The following is a 15957-nucleotide window of genomic DNA, read 5'->3' as shown; positions in this document are numbered from 1 at the left end:
TCTTATAATTAAACAAATATTATTTTCTCTTGTTATTGTGATCCTTCCTGAATAACATGCATTTTTAAACATGCCACAGTGTTTTAAATATAACCCACCGATGTCTTTAGCTCTTGCTGCCACTGGTCTTCGCAGCTCCGTCACAAATTTCTTGGCATCAAGTCGTATTTCAATGATGTTGTTGAGCAGAGCAAAGAGTGGAGCCAGCGGGAAGGATGCCACAAACAATGTAACAAAACCAAACTGGATGACTGTACAAAGCAAAGCAAAATATCAGTACCAACATATCCCTTTACCTGTGCAAATATAAATGTACTGAAAACATATTATAGACACACAATTACATTTTTTTGTCTACTATCTCTAAATAAACAAAACTGCATTGAATTAGAATATAGATTAACATGGAAATTCTCAAAACCTTGAAACCACAATAAGAATCAGTATAATCTCACAACTGATCCTTTAGTCGTGATTTAGACTTTTGAATGACACGCGGCCATCAGTGTTTATAGAAAATTATCGTTGCACACAAGAAAACAGACTTGTGTTTTGCTTTGTTCATATCTAGTATTTAAGAACCAAAGTGGTGAAGGATATTTAGTGTGTAGTACTGACTCATTTCCATATATTCAGGAGTTAATCCACCAAATGGCTCCAGAAAATGGTCGGTTTCATATCTCGTCAACTTCTTCTGTCTCTCTTCTTCCTGAAAAGCTCCTTGCTTTGACCGAATGTATCGAATCAGTTTCTTCAGTTTGCTGAAAGACATGTGCACATATGAATACACAAATGCATATAGACGCACGCATATATGAACAATAATGGCCACAGATCACTCTAATGGCATGTCGGTGCTGTACTTTTGGAAGTAATAAGTTGTGTTCAATCATTTCATGTATAAGTAATAACTTGGACTACAGATGAGTTGTTTGATGGTTTGATGATCCTTCTCTACAGCTACAGTCAAACGGAGTGTGTTTTTTGTGTTGCCACAGGCTGTCAATGCTAACCTCAGCCTTGGGTGTTATACGGTTTACTCAAATTGGCATTGTGGCTTCTGCTTTTTCTAGCTGAATTATGATGCCAGTGATTACATTTGAACAGAAAAAAGTTACATTATCTCCTCACTACATAACAGTGTTTGATATGCATATCAAAAGTTGTTATTACTAAATGTCAATATGTAGGAGTGTGCACAGAATTCAAGAGAGTGGAATTCAGATAAGTCTTTTTTTAAGTACTTCCTGAATATCGAGGAGTGATTATAGAAAGAAGATCTCGTGCAATTACACTACAACAATGTGATGTGCAAGAGCAACAAACCAATATGAAGTGATCCTACTTACGGTATTCCAATCTCAAAAAGGTTGTTCTGGATAAGTTGCTTTCCCAACATGGTGATACTCAGCTGGATACACAGCTCCATCAGACAGCCTCCATGAGCACACTGTAAAACAATCCCACACTAAAGTCAACCACAGAAAAGAAGGAATTTTTAAAAGTACACCTAAAACAAAATGACAGTATTCCCCGTTCTTGTTGCAAAGACAGCAACAACTGCACTTTTTTTACTGACTGTGTGGATATCTGGGCAAAAAGATGACCTGACACAGTATGCAAACACGACCTCTCTTGTCAAGACAACACAACAGCACTTGCACTCTTGCCATCACCACTTTCTACAAAGGCACTTTAGAGAGTGTCCTGACCAGCAACATTTCTTTAGACCTTAAACACCTTCAGAGAATGGAACACTAGGAGAAATGTAAATATTTTCATTATAACACAACAGTGTGCAGAGCAGAATGACTTGCTCTACCTTGGGTCATGTAATCACAGGAAGGTTGGTTTGATCCCTGCCTCCCTGTAGTCCACCCGAGTCCATGAGTTGAAATATCTTTGGGGAAGTTGCCCCAGTGTATCTATTAGAGTGTGTGATAAATACTGGAATGCCAATTTATTAATAATGTTGCACCAACTTCATTTTCTAAGTGACTTGGTCAAAACTAAGCAGATCTGATGAGGAAATGAGTAGTGTGTAAGTGCAGATTTTACACTTGCATTTTTCTCTGGAAATAGCATTGTAATTCAGAAAAAGTGAGAGGAAGATGACTGATGATAACTAATATGTTTGTGATATAAAGGTGAATCTCCAGTTAGAAAGTAAAGCAGGCTGAATGTGGTCTTTAAGATTGTGTTAGTGCTTCTCTGGATAGTTCACATGATGTGCAGGAGTGCATTATTATTATACACACACACACACACACACACACACACACACACACACACACAATCGTGCATATTCATTCAATCGTATAACCAATTCAGAGTCAACAATTGTGATTTTCTTTGAGGCAAGACTGAAATACTGATCTAATATTATGCATTATATGTAATATTATATTGTCCCCTGGTGTTAATAAAGTATTCTGATTCTGACTCTGGTGAAGTCGTTTAGCTTTGGGCAACAATCTCTTTACCAGAAAATAGAAAGAACAAGCTGTTCAATAAAAATGTCATTATACTTCTAGGATGTGACTTAAAAATGTGTTTAGTATGAAAACTGGGAGAAAGTGCAGTAAAATAAAATGTATTTATTTTGTTTAAATTATCTTCAGAACAATTATACTCCAAGTCCAGTCTGAAATTATTATGACAGCTTTTGTTTGAGGTTAATTTGTAAAAACACAAGGCTTACCTCTTCCATTCTGTAAGAGTCAAACACATATAGGTAGCTGCCTGGCCTGCCTACAAGTCTAAAATGAAAATGAATGGAAAACTGTTTAAAGTGTGAAGTATCAAATATTGAACTTTGTGCATAAACAGTAACTGATAAAATAAAAAAAATAAAAAAAATAAAAACCAAAAACAATAAATTATGAGATTACTAACCTTCCCCTGAAGAAAGCAATGTAGATGATTGGGGCAAATGCATTAACAAACTTGAGAATGAAGGTCTTGAAGATGAGTCTCTCCTCAAAACTCTTGTCAGTTTTAGGAGCCTCTATAAGGGAGCAGAAAAATTATTATTATTATTTTCTTTTTCTTTTTGACAACATGTGGGAGGAGATCAGTTGCTGCTCCTTTGGGAGAGGAATGTTGTTTCATTCTTTTCATTCTTGTCTGATCAACAAGATCAGGCTTTAAACAGTCCTGAAATGTTTTTATTTGTTGAAAGGTCTAGGCAGCCCAGTTCCCAGACTCTTCTATTACAAAGCCATGCTTTTGAATGGAGTGCTGATAAAAAAAAAAAGTCACATGCTTTCTATCCTCTTAAGTCAGGAGGCTGCAGCATTTTTCAAGAATAATTTCAAATTTAGATTCATATGACCACAAAGTAGTTTCCCACGTTGTCTCAGTCCATTTATTTTAACACCTGCCTGACAGTTGCATGGGCCAAACCATGGAGATGAGTGACCAAGGGGGTGTAGACAACTCCTGTGTAAGGAAGCACCCAATCATGTGCGGTCCCAGGCCTATACCGAGTCCGTGCAGAGGAGGCCAGCCACCCCACCTGGGGCCAGCACCTGTCACCACAAGCCCCCTAAGCCCCACATCTCAAAATGGTAAGGCAGCACCCGCCCCAACCACCCACTACCACAAAACAGGAGCTGAAAATCAGTCTAGATTCTAGCTACCCTTTAAACCCAGATGTTCCTTTAACTAAACTTTTAGAGTGGTCATTATCAGTACTTATTGTTTCATGTTTTGCAAAAACATGATGCTAGCTATGTCCCAATTCATAGGCACATCATTCGGATGACCCGGCCTTCGCGGTCTACGTGGGCCGGGTCCTCCGAAGGATGGGACATACCTGGTGATTCACAGTTTAGCCATAACATTAGCATTTAGATGAGGGTTTCTACCATTTCATTTTAGCTCTGTGCTTGCATGTGTTTGGGATTCTACATAACTGATTACTGGATATGGTAAATTACCAGTTCGCAGCTGCTTTTTAAGGTTGCACACAAGTGATTTGTTGCCTTAGCAGTGACATGGAAAACCTTTCAGATGAGGAGGGCATTGATAGCTGAGATTTGACTCATACTTTCTCTCCTTCCCTCTGAGGTGACAAAGGCATAGAGGCTTCTGCTTTTCAAATGCCTTATTTTTCTTATTTGGCCATTCATGACATTATTAATGAGAATACTGTGTTTTGGTAGAGCAGGTCATCTACTAATCGGTAGGTTGGTGGTTTGATCTCTAGCTTCTCCAGTCCGCATATCCTTGGGCAAGATACTAACTCCAAGTTGCTCTCTGATGCATCCATCAGAGATGAATGTGTGTGATCATTAGAAAAAAAGTTCTTGTATGGGTGTAATGGGTGAGTGAGGCATGCTGCATCAACCGCTCAGAGTGCTCCAGGAGAGCAGAAAAGTGCTATATAACAATCAGTCCATTTACCATGCATAAGAGATAACTAATAGGGAAGCCCATTGGAGGGCTACACACATAATCACAGAACTGGAGATACATCAACTAACTACTATTCTTTTGCCATTCTAGCTGGATAGCTTGTGTTTTTGTTTTACTCTCAATAGACCAGACCCAACTGATATTCATACACTGGTATGAACATAGTAATAAACATTTATGTTTACGTTTCATATAAAAAGGCTTTCCAATGGTATAAGAATTATTGTGAAGACAAAGAAATAATTGACCAGACACAAATGTCCTTACTGTATTTGTGCTTTAGTTAACAGCCTGTTTTATAATAATAATAATAATAATAATAATAATAAATTTTATTTATGAGCGCCTTTCAAGTCACCCAAGGACACTTTACAATAGGATAAAACACTTAGTAAAACAATGGCAGAATAAGAACAATAAAATAAAGCACAAGATAAAATGAACAAACAGTGGATTCACAGTGAATATGCAGATTTGAACAGATGAGTTTTGAGTTGGGATTTAAACTGGGGGAGAGAACCAATGTTTCTTATTTCTGGGGGCAGAGAGTTCCACAGCCTGGGAGCAGAGCAGCTGAAAGCTCTGCTTCCCATGGTGGTGAGGCGGAAGGAAGGTACAGTAAGCTGGACAGAAGAAGAAGAACGAAGTGAACGGGCAGAACAAGTGGTGGTTAACAGGTCAGAAAGGTAAGAAGGAGCGAGGTTATGAAGGGCCTTGAAGGTGAGCAGAAGAAGTTTGAAAATTATCCGGAATTTCACAGGGAGCCAGTGAAGTTCCTGAAGAACAGGGGTGATGTGCTGGTAGGAGGGGGTTCTGGTGATAATGCGAGCAGCAGAGTTCTGAACCAGTTGAAGCTTATGGAGGGATTTTTGGGGGAGACCATGCAGAAGAGAATTGCAGTAGTCAATACGGGAGGTAACAAGACTATGTACAAGAATGGACGTAGACTGGGTGGAAAGAGAAGGAAGCAATCTGTTAATGTTACGTAGATGGAAGTAGGCAGAACGGGTGAGGTTATTGATGTGTGATTTATAAGAAAGTGAACTGTCTAGGATGACACCAAGGCTCTTAACCTGAGGAGAAGGGAGAACTGTGGAGTTATCGATGGTGAGTGAGAAATGGTTTGCCTTCAAAAGGTTGGATTTGGTGCCAATAAGGAGGATCTCAGTTTTATCCTCATTGAGCTTTAGAAAATTAGAGGTAAACCAGGATTTTAACTCGGATAGACATTCTGTAAGGGAAGAAGGTGGGAGGGAGGAATCAGGTTTGCAAGAGAGATATAACTGGGTGTCATCAGCAAAACAGTGAAACTGAAGATCAAATTTGCGGAAGATGGTACCTAGAGGGAGGATGTATATTATAAAGAGAAGAGGGCCTAAAACTGAGCCTTGGGGTACACCAGAGGTGACGGGGAATAGACGAGAGCGGAATGATCTTAGTTGAATAAACTGGGAGCGGTCGAGGAGATATGATTGAAACCAGACGAGGGGTGTGTCAGAGATGCCGAGAGAGGAAAGTCTGCTTAGAAGGACAGAGTGAGAAATGGTGTCAAAGGCTGAGCTCAGATCTAAAAGGACGAGAATGGTGAGAAGACCAGAGTCAGCTCCGATTAGAAGATCGTTAGTGACTTTAAGTAGAGCAGTTTCGGTACTGTGACATGAGCGAAAACCAGATTGAAATCTCTCGTAGATGTTATTATTAACCAGGTGTAAATGAAGTTGAGCTGCAACCACTTTTTCGAGTATCTTAGAAATGAAGGGTAGATTGGAAATCGGACGGAGGTTGTTAAAGTTGTTAGGATCTAAAGAAGGTTTTTTCAGTATAGGAGTGACTAGAGCAGTCTTCAATAAGGAGGGAACGATACCGGTGGTGAGAGAAGAGTGAATGATAGCAGAAATGAGTGGGAGTAAAGAAGAGAGGCAGGATTTCACAAGCCCCGTGGGCATGGGGTCAAGATGACATGTGGCAGGCTTTGATTTACATATTAACTCGGAAATATCAGATAAATCAGGAAGATGAAAAGTGGAAAACGGCTCAAAAAGGAGAAAAGGTTCTGGAGAGGGCGTAGACACAACATTTGATCTGAGTTGCTGGTGGATGTTATTGATTTTCGTAGTCCAGAACAGCATCAAGGAGTTGCATGTTTCAGAGGAATAGAAGTGCGGTGGTAAAGCGTTGGGGGGTTGAATTAGTTTGTTGAAAACTGAAAACAGAGTCCTTGCATTACCCTCATAAGAACTGATAATACCAGAGTAGAAGCTTTGTTTGGCCTTGTTAATGGAGTCTTTATACTGAAGTACGTGGTATTTATAGATTTCTGAATCAACAGTTAAACCAGATTTCTTATATTTACGCTCTAGCTGCCGAGCTTTGGCCTTCAGAGCTCGGAGGTCAGAGGTAAACCAGGGAGCAGAGCGAGCGAAGGAAACAGAGTGGGTTTTTACAGGAGCCAGAGAATCAAGGACAGTGCGTAGACAATTATTATAATATAACAACAAATCATCAGGAGTAGAATAGAAGTCCGGAATCTGAACATTGTCCAAACTGGTAGTGAGAATGTCCATATCAATGTTCTTGATGTTGCGGAACGAGATGAGACGGGTTGGCTTGGTAGAAGAGCAGCAGAGAGTGAGGTTAAATGAAAGGAGGAAGTGGTCAGTTATGAGGATTTCAGTAGCAGAAAGATTCAAGAGAGTGAGACCAGAACAGCAGACCAAGTCCAGGGTGTGTCCTTTAGAGTGAGTGGGGAAGTCGATAAATTGTTTAAATTCAGAGCCTTCGAGACAGGAGGAAAAGTCTCTGCTGAGCAGAAGGTCATTATTGTCCATGTGAATGTTGAAATCTCCCACCAAGATCACATTTGGGGAGAGAGATGAAAGATGGGTTAGTAGATTAGCAAAGTCACTGAGGAAGACAGGGTTAGGTTTGGGGGGGGCGGTATACAGTAGCTATGATAGGTTTTATACAAAACTTACCTAATACAGTAAGCCATCGTGCCACAGCTCCATATACCTCATCCAGTATAAGGATGACCACAAGGTTGATGATGGCTGCAGTGGTTTTAACTGTCAGCTGCACATGGTTCCTTGTGATCAGACTGGAACTCATATGAAGAGCAGCTTTGGTGGAGATGCGGTAGAGGATCACACCAAACACAATGGCAAATGTAACACCAATCTGAAGGAGTAAAAGGGTTTTTCACCTTTAAACATAACATCAGTGATGTACAGTATATGCAGAGAATAAGATTTTTCCTACCATTAACAACATCATGACGATGTTAGTCATGTAGGCAGGCAGACGGTCCTGAAATGTAAGCTTTTCTATCTGAAACAAGTAAATAATAAAACAGTAAAAAAAATTAACTCAGGTCAAACATGACATGTAATGTCACCACAGTCATACTTTTAAATGTATTAAAATCAACACAACATATTAAGAAAGCATAAAAGACAAAGAGAAAGTTCCAAAAAAAGGAAATCAACAGCCTGGTACAAGGAATGCACTATCCAGCTCAACAATACCAACAGGCCTGAAATAAGGATGCTGCTTTAATCACTGACAGGCCAGGCCAGCAGGAGGCCTCCGTTAAAGGGACGCCACTTGATGCCAAGATCAATTGATTCCCAGAAATCTGTTACCTCCAAGCCACAAGCTCCTTACAGGTGACGATAGCTCAGTCACCTGTAAGGGAAGCACTTATCCCCTCTCCATGTACCTCCTCTTTGCCATTCTGGGAGCCCTCTAGGCAACCGAGTAGCCCCTGAATTTTCAGAGGATTTCTCTCAAGAAAGACTGTTGCAGACTCTAACAAACAGAGCCCACCGTCGCTCCCCTGTCGAGAGTTCCTTAAGCTCATTGACAGAACTCTGGGCAGTACGCATCCTGTTGTGTTTCAATAAACATTCTAAAGTTGCCAGTGTCTGTGGTAGCCTGCTTCTTGAGTCTGATATGAACCAAAACATGTCAAACAAAAATATAATCAGAAACCAACTTTCACTTTTAGAGGTGTTGATTCTCTGAGAGCAAAACTAAAAAACTAAATGAAAGATCAAGGAAACTGATTCAGAGCGATTTCACATGAATGGCAAACAAATGCTTGGACTATTAGGGAGCTGTTAGCTCAAGGCTCTTATTATACTTTAGGAATACAAGTAAGGCCACAGTCTAAGAGTAAAGTGCTCTGTTATTTAGTAAGATACTATTACATTAGCTAGAGGCAGCTGTGACTCAGATAGCAGAGGGGCAAATCCCTGGCTTACTCCAGTCTGCATGTTGAACTCGCCTTAGGGAAGATATTGAACCCTGAGTTGCCCCCAGTGCACCCATCTACGGTGTGTGATTGTTAGGCAAGGCAAACAGAATAGAAGGTATGCACACTCATAAATATTGGTGCTAAATATGTTGTAAATGTGCAGTCTTAGTTCTGTGCACAAAGCAAATATAACTGCTTTTCATAATGTTTTGAAAAGATTGTTGGTGATAAAATGTTTTCCTGTGGGCTGTGCAATAAACAGTGGCACAAAAAAGCATTAGATTACACAATGCAAACATACAAATACATGGCAAAGTGTCAGCTCTTGCAAGATGTTTAAAAGCATTTGCAAAAGCAAATGTAGGTATATTGACATAAGACACCCTTTTTATGCACAAACTAAAGCACTCGGCAAAACAGTTTTAAAGTAAAATACAACTAGAATACTCAATAACCTTATGATACACGCAGCTTTGATAATAAAAGATTTTCATGGACAGCATAGAGTGTGTTTACCTTGTCCTGGGACTTTTGACGTTTCCTTAGAGACTTTTGCATTACTTTGAATTCGTACTCAGCCCTGGGGTGATCCTATGATGACACACACAAAAAATGATAAACAGTGGCAGTGATTCATACTAACCAAACTAAAATAGATGTTGAAGAGACAAGTCTAACCAAAAACAGTATCAAAAAAGTATAATATGTTTTCTTACTTTTCAGTAAGTCAAATAACTGACATCCGTAAGACAGTGAAGTGAAAAATCACAGTTAGAGTAAAAGTGAATAGAAGAGCAAAGATGTGAGCTGAAAGGAAATGACCACAGTGCAGTTTAAAGGGGAAACATTATCACAATGTACAGACTCAGCATTTATAAACTGTGTCTAATGGAACCTGGGAGTGGAGGGTCTCACAATTACTAATAATTGTGGTTAAACATGTTATAACTATCAAACTAACCTAAATACGAGACAAATTTAAAAGCTGGCTACATACTTTTTTGCCTGTTTCCAAGTGTGATGATCTTACTCATTGTTTGGTAGTTTGTTTGCTGTTAAACTGGACAGAACTATCTTTTTAGGGTGTCTGTATAAGGTGATAAAATTAACATTTTATTTTGCCCAAGCTCTTTTCTGATATGATTTTCTTTCATCTATCCCAGGAACCATTCAGCTTAACAGTTAGAGAAAAAAAGCAATGAAGTTGCCAAAGGGACACTGATATAAAACAAGCATTCTGGGATCCATCTCTCTTCATTTATTGTTTAAAGATTTGTGTCAGAAAGCACTCAAACAAGCACAATCGTGAAATCAGGATTTCACAGTTATGAACCAATCAGTCAAATCATGTGTGCATTTTGTCCTGTAAACAAAATGTTAGCCAATGGTCATCATTTTATAAATGTCATTTTTTTTCAATAAATCATCTTTGAACTGTACATGGTATTAAGAATATATATAAACTGTGCAGGTCGCAGCAGCAGCAGAAAGGTTATGAAAAGTAAAGAGACAAGATAATAGTAATAAAATAATATGAATTTTCACCAAACCTTGAGAGCTTCCTGTGAACAACAAATTCAGAGAAACAACATTTAAGTAAAGTGAAAAATGGGTCAATATGTTTTCAGTCTGTATGACAATAAACTGAGAGAGGGTACTGTTTTTTTCATAATCACACTGAATAGTGAAGTCTATTCATGCTCAATGTGACTGAACATGAATAGACAACAAAAAAAGAAAAAAAAACCACAAAAATGTTCTTAAATGGAAAAGTCTGATTTCCTTAAATATTATTATGAATATGAAAATATGAATAGAATATGAATATTTGTCACGAAAGACAACATTTCTAGTTTGGCGACCTGGGTTCTCTTCATAGTATTGTATATATAGCAGATCTTTTATTTATTATGTGGGCCTTGGGTCTCTGCCTTTTGTTCTTTCACACAGAAAAGCAGTTTTATTATTACTCACTTCCTCATCCTCGAACCCTGTAAGGTCCCATTCATAGTTGAGTCTCATCTGCCTCCTTTTCCAATGCTCCATGAACATGGCAGCTTTAAAAGAGAGGTAAGAAAATATGCAGAAGCAACCAGACATCAAAATGTGCATGTTTCAAATATAAAATCTGGAAATTACACAGAACAAGAACGATTGGTGGTAAGCACAGCAGACGCAGGTAAAGCAACAAGTGGGCTGGGTAAATAAGGTCTCACATAGAGAGATCAACAACCACTCGTGCTTTACAGCCAATCCTGGAATGACTAATTCCCTTCACATGCGTGTCTTTGGACTGTGGGAGGGAACCAGAGTCCCTGAAAATCTGGAAAACCTTTTGCTGTGAGGTGACAGTGCTAGCCAATAAAAACTGTTCCACCTGCATGAGACAATTCAATTTCTTTTATAAAACATCTCCCAGAAAAGTGATCAACAAACAGAAGAAGGGCTATCAATAATCAAATCTGAGTGCAACAAGCTAAGGGACTCCAGATTAACTCGGGGAAGGCTGATGTCGTTACTTTCTCACATATACACAGGTAGATTTGGGTAACCTTTTCCCTTTAATAAATGAAATCATCATTTAATTAGTGCATTTTATATTTACTCTGGTTGCCTTTTTTTGCCATTTGTTTGATGCTTTAAAAAACAAGTGTGACAAAACAGCAAAAGAAAAAGCAATCAGGGAGAGGCGTATACTTTTTAACAGCACGTTATAAAGCGGACACACATACTCTACTTTTGTTTTTTTGAATGACCTTCTCTATCTTCACTCACCCCAGAGAGCCATGAATATAGAGAAGAAAACTGTGGCAGGATTGTCAAACAGATGACTTGCCCGGGCAGTCCCACAGGCGGTGCTAAGTTTCCAGTAGCTGCATACTCTGTCACACAGTGGACACATGGTGATGTTGTTCCTTGGATGACAAATCTCCATGCTAGAATTAACAGAAAGGCACATGCAGAGTTGTATTTTTGTTTTTATCACTGTTTAGATTATGTAAAATACATGATTATAACCCACCACTACTTTGCTAATGCAACCCTCACACTGTCTTTAGGCTAATCTCAAATCACACAAAAATTTAATTTGTTATGGCAACTGAATAACAAGAGTACAGCAGGAATACTGACAGGCAGTACAAAGAGACAACATCTTTCTTCCATGCAGGCTTCTCTTCATTTTAAGTTAAATGCAGAATCAAACTAAATCTTTCTCGTCACATATGAGATATTAAATAATCAGGCCCCATCTTATCCTAACAACCTCTGATTACCACTCCAACACAGCACTTCACTCTGTTTTTTTCCTTTTCGTTTTGATGGGGGGGCTCAGAAAAGTATTAACACGTGTCTTGCATCTGCAGGTGATTTTGTTTCTGTGTATATGTGTGCATACTGTATGCAGATTTGTGAAGTTACACCTGTGAGCTGTATAATATCCAAAAGGCCAACAAAATGCACCACGATGAAACCCAGAAACCAAACATTTAACAAAAGGGTGAATACACAAGCATAGACAAGGACAGGAGGGTGGTAAATGATGCTGTGAGGACACCTCCACCCCCAGAATCACCCAAATCACCATAGGTCAAACAGCAGAGCCCTTCACTCTCAGACTCCTGACTTACTTGTGGTTCCTACAGTTTCTAGAAGCAGAATAGGAGGCAGAGCCTTCAGCTTTCAGGCTCCTGTCCTGTGGAACCAGCTCCCAGATCAGCCCCACTTATCCCCTTTATACTCCCTGTGCATTGTTATTCCACTAGATCATTTTATTAAATTTCATCTTCTCTCTCTATAGTTTACACTTTTTTTCTTTTCTCATCCTCCACACTCCCAAAAAAGTAGCGGAAGATCGCTGCTGTTTCTTGAGTCTGACTCCTCTCTTGTTGAAAGTGAGTTTTTCCTTTCCACTATTACCGAGAGCTGCTCATAGGGGACTCATCAGGTTACTGGGGGTTTCTCTCTCATATAAAATGTAAAGTACTGTGAGGCTGCTGTCGTTATGATTTGGTGCTATATAAAAAAATTAAACTGAAATACACTTTTTTCACATGGTCTTCCTGGATTAAATCTCTTTCTTGAGGATTTTCCCTTTTTATAAACAGTGTATCCGATACATTCATATTACATAGTGGATTTCTCCAATTTTGTTTTGCTCTTAGTGATGTGACTGTAATAGTATGACAATATATACACTGGGATATGATGTTTGGCATGTTTACACACAAAAAACAGGACATACCTGATAAAATGGGATGCTCATGTCCATTTAAATCAGTGATTACCTCACAGCCATCAGTCACAGGGCTGACTTTGGTAGCAAATGTCGAAGTATGTGAAGTATTTTTGTTATCATAATGATAGTAACTATTCTGTTTTTTTCTTTTTTGAGATTTGCAGCTGTTATTAGCTCAATTTTCCTAAAACAGAATCCCATTAGGCACTGATGAATAGATGGGTCATCTGGTTTGTGTTACAGTCTGTTTGCTTTCTGTTAGGATTCTGACACTTACAGTGAGTGGCATTTGTCTCCACTGGATAGAAATTTGCACTGCCAGCATGTCATAATATCCTGTGGATGATAAAAAGCAGGTGGAGAAAGGAAAGGAGGCCCTCATTTCTGTAGTAATTCATCAAACTTTTACAGTTCTCTCCTGCTTGTTGTACTTTCACTTCCTCTTTCCATTTTTTGATTTCCATCCGCTTTAAGTCCTACACTGTTAAATAGCTTTTTACTGCTAACTTCCTTTACTTAGCCTCTGTGTTAAATTTACAATAGTGTATTCTTAGTGTTTTGTTGTGGAAAACAATCACAAACCGTTTAGAAGAGGGGTTGGGTGGGAATGAAAGAGTAACGTTTTCAGACTTTTTGGCATCATCACTCTATTACGTACCTACAATATCAACAGTGTGCAGTTACATATTGTAAAATGTTCCGAGCAAGGCAAAAATATGGTAAGTGGCACTAGATATCAACACAAGATAAAGAAGGTGTGCATTAAACTCTATTAATAATAAGTTGAAACTGAACTGATGACCTGTATCTCCAGTATTTGGTGCAAATGGCACATGGAAACCACACCACACCACAATAGACCGAGTGAAACAACAAAAACCAAACAATGTGCATATGTAAAACTTTGAGTTTGTTATTTATAGTTTTAAATATGGATGAGTTATATTTCAATTCACTTCAGTTTGATTTTATTTATAGTTTGCCACATCACAGCAGCAGTTGCCTCAAGGTGCTTTATACTTAAAGGTGAAGACCCAACAAATATACACTGAAAAAAACCCAACAAACACATGAGCTCTGTGACCAGCAGGTGACAGCGTGAAGGAAAAACTTCCTTTTAACAGAAAGAAACCTCCGACGGAGCCAGGCTCAGGCAGGAGCCGCCATCTGCAGCAACCCGATTCTCTGTAGTCTTCAATACAAAATGATTGTCTTTTATGAACTATTTTTTTACTTGAAGTAATCACACAATCTGATTGCATGATCAAAGATAACAAACTACCATATGTCCTTAACATTTTTCACTGGCAACAAATAAAGCTTTGTTTTCAAAGTACACCCCAGCTATAACACAGATTGTTACACTGAGTCTAAAAACCAAAAATATTCCATTTTTATAACACTATTGTTCAGGTGGATGTTTATGATGTGTATGTTTTGAAGAGGGAGGCGAATAATCATGTTGAGATTATGATCACAGCTATGTGATAATAACACATATGTTAAATAAATTAAATAAATAATGTTAAATCTTTTTCCTGCAGTGCTACACTGTAGCTTTCCAGCTGTAACTTTTGTCACCTGTCAAACAACTGAAATTGTGTTCATTTATCTTTAAATGTGTACATCTCTGAGGTGATTATAGTTAGAATCACATAGAACTGGAATTTTTGCACATGCATTTTTGTTTACCTTGGAATGTTGTCATCAACTGTGGCACATCCATACAAAAAGACAATGACCCCCACTAGTGAGGCAGGAATCAGCATCTGGGTATACAGGCCTAGCCAAGCAAAGTACAGCCCAATCTTCTCACCAAAATACTTCCTAAACACCCGGGGAAACAGATAAAAAATCATTTTTATTACACAAATCGAAACTGTAGTATATTGTTTTTCCCTTATTTACCACTATCTGCACAGACACAAACGAACTTGTGAATTGTTTCCTGCATACTCTAACAATATATCTATAATAAGTATACATCTATATTCTAGCTCATTAATATGGTTGATCCAGAAGTATAGGTTGTGGTAAGCAGGAGGTGGCTTATTGTGGAGGTGGATGATGGCCATGTAATGTTGTCAGATGCAATATGTGGATATTTGAGCAGTTATAGTAATTAATATAGTGCTTTATCCTACACATTTTATCAAACTCACATTCAGCCAGTTTAGAATCACCAATTAATCTTATATGTATGAGGGAGGAAGCAGGAGTAGAAGGAGAAAGTCTCGAGTTAGAAAGCCCAGGGTGTATATGTGACTAGTGTTTATTGATGATCTGACTGCTAGAAGCAACAGGATGAACAATGAAATGCACAGGGTCCTTCTCTGATCTGAACCCAACATGAGTTTTAGTTACAAGAGACAAATCCAAAGACAGAGAGATCCACAATTAAGCAGCAACTGAAGATGGCTGCAGTAAAGGCCTGCAAAGCATCTCAAAGGGAAGAAACACAGTATCTGAAACAGGGAAGGGGTGTAGAGCAGGGGTGGGCAATCTCAGTCCACGAGGGCCGGTGTCCCTGCAGGTTTTAGATCTCACCCTGGGTCAACACACCTGAATCACATGATTAATTCGTTACCAGGCCTCTGGAGAACTTCAGGACATGTTGAGGAGCTAATTTAGCTATTTAAATCAGCTGTGTTGGTTCGAGGACACATCTAAAACCTGCAGGGACACCGGCCCTCGTGGACTAAGATTGCCCACCCCTGGGTTTAGAGTATATAAAAATGGCTGTAATTCCTAAATAGTTTATTTGAAAACGTATTATAAACCCCCTAAATTGAAGCCTGTCTGCACTTTAATCACATTGCAATTGTTCTAGCTGCATCATTGCAAAAGCGATGTCATTTTTCAAATTAAGGAATGTCCTTACCGCACAAGTCCGATTGGCTGGTACTTGTAGAATACGCTGTAGTTTGCCCACTCCTCATATAAAAGCTGGAGAAGATATTCACATATGTTGTGTGTGTGTGTGTGTGTGTGTGTGTGTGTGTGTGTGTGTGTGTGTGTGTGTGTGTGTGTGTGTGTGTGTGTGTGT

General features: G+C 38.9%; 1 protein-coding gene across 2 annotated transcripts in view; it reads right to left on the bottom strand.

Moving 5' to 3' along the window:
• LOC102311301 (anoctamin-1) overlaps nt 1–15957 on the bottom strand; it is a 40113-nt gene that overhangs the window by 9240 nt on the left and 14916 nt on the right. The window contains exons 9-21 of one of the 2 annotated variants that reach the window (XM_042225348.1): nt 15793–15857; nt 14604–14738; nt 11450–11610; nt 10649–10731; nt 10225–10236; nt 9191–9265; nt 7678–7746; nt 7395–7596; nt 2896–3007; nt 2702–2759; nt 1350–1450; nt 619–761; nt 99–251 (exon numbers count right to left, since the gene is read on the bottom strand). In XM_042225348.1, the coding sequence (XP_042081282.1) occupies nt 99–251; nt 619–761; nt 1350–1450; nt 2702–2759; nt 2896–3007; nt 7395–7596; nt 7678–7746; nt 9191–9265; nt 10225–10236; nt 10649–10731; nt 11450–11610; nt 14604–14738; nt 15793–15857 (1369 nt within the window). The remainder of the gene's footprint in view (nt 1–98; nt 252–618; nt 762–1349; nt 1451–2701; nt 2760–2895; nt 3008–7394; nt 7597–7677; nt 7747–9190; nt 9266–10224; nt 10237–10648; nt 10732–11449; nt 11611–14603; nt 14739–15792; nt 15858–15957) is intronic. The other variant, XM_042225349.1, reaches the window with a different exon arrangement.

Source organism: Haplochromis burtoni, unplaced genomic scaffold (genome assembly GCF_018398535.1).
Source record: "Haplochromis burtoni strain Fernald_Lab_line unplaced genomic scaffold, NCSU_Asbu1 Contig_169, whole genome shotgun sequence".
NCBI classification, from domain to species: Eukaryota; Metazoa; Chordata; class Actinopteri; order Cichliformes; family Cichlidae; genus Haplochromis; species Haplochromis burtoni.
The sequence above is the reverse complement of the archived record's forward strand: the minus strand, read 5'-3'. Positions and strand labels throughout refer to the sequence as shown.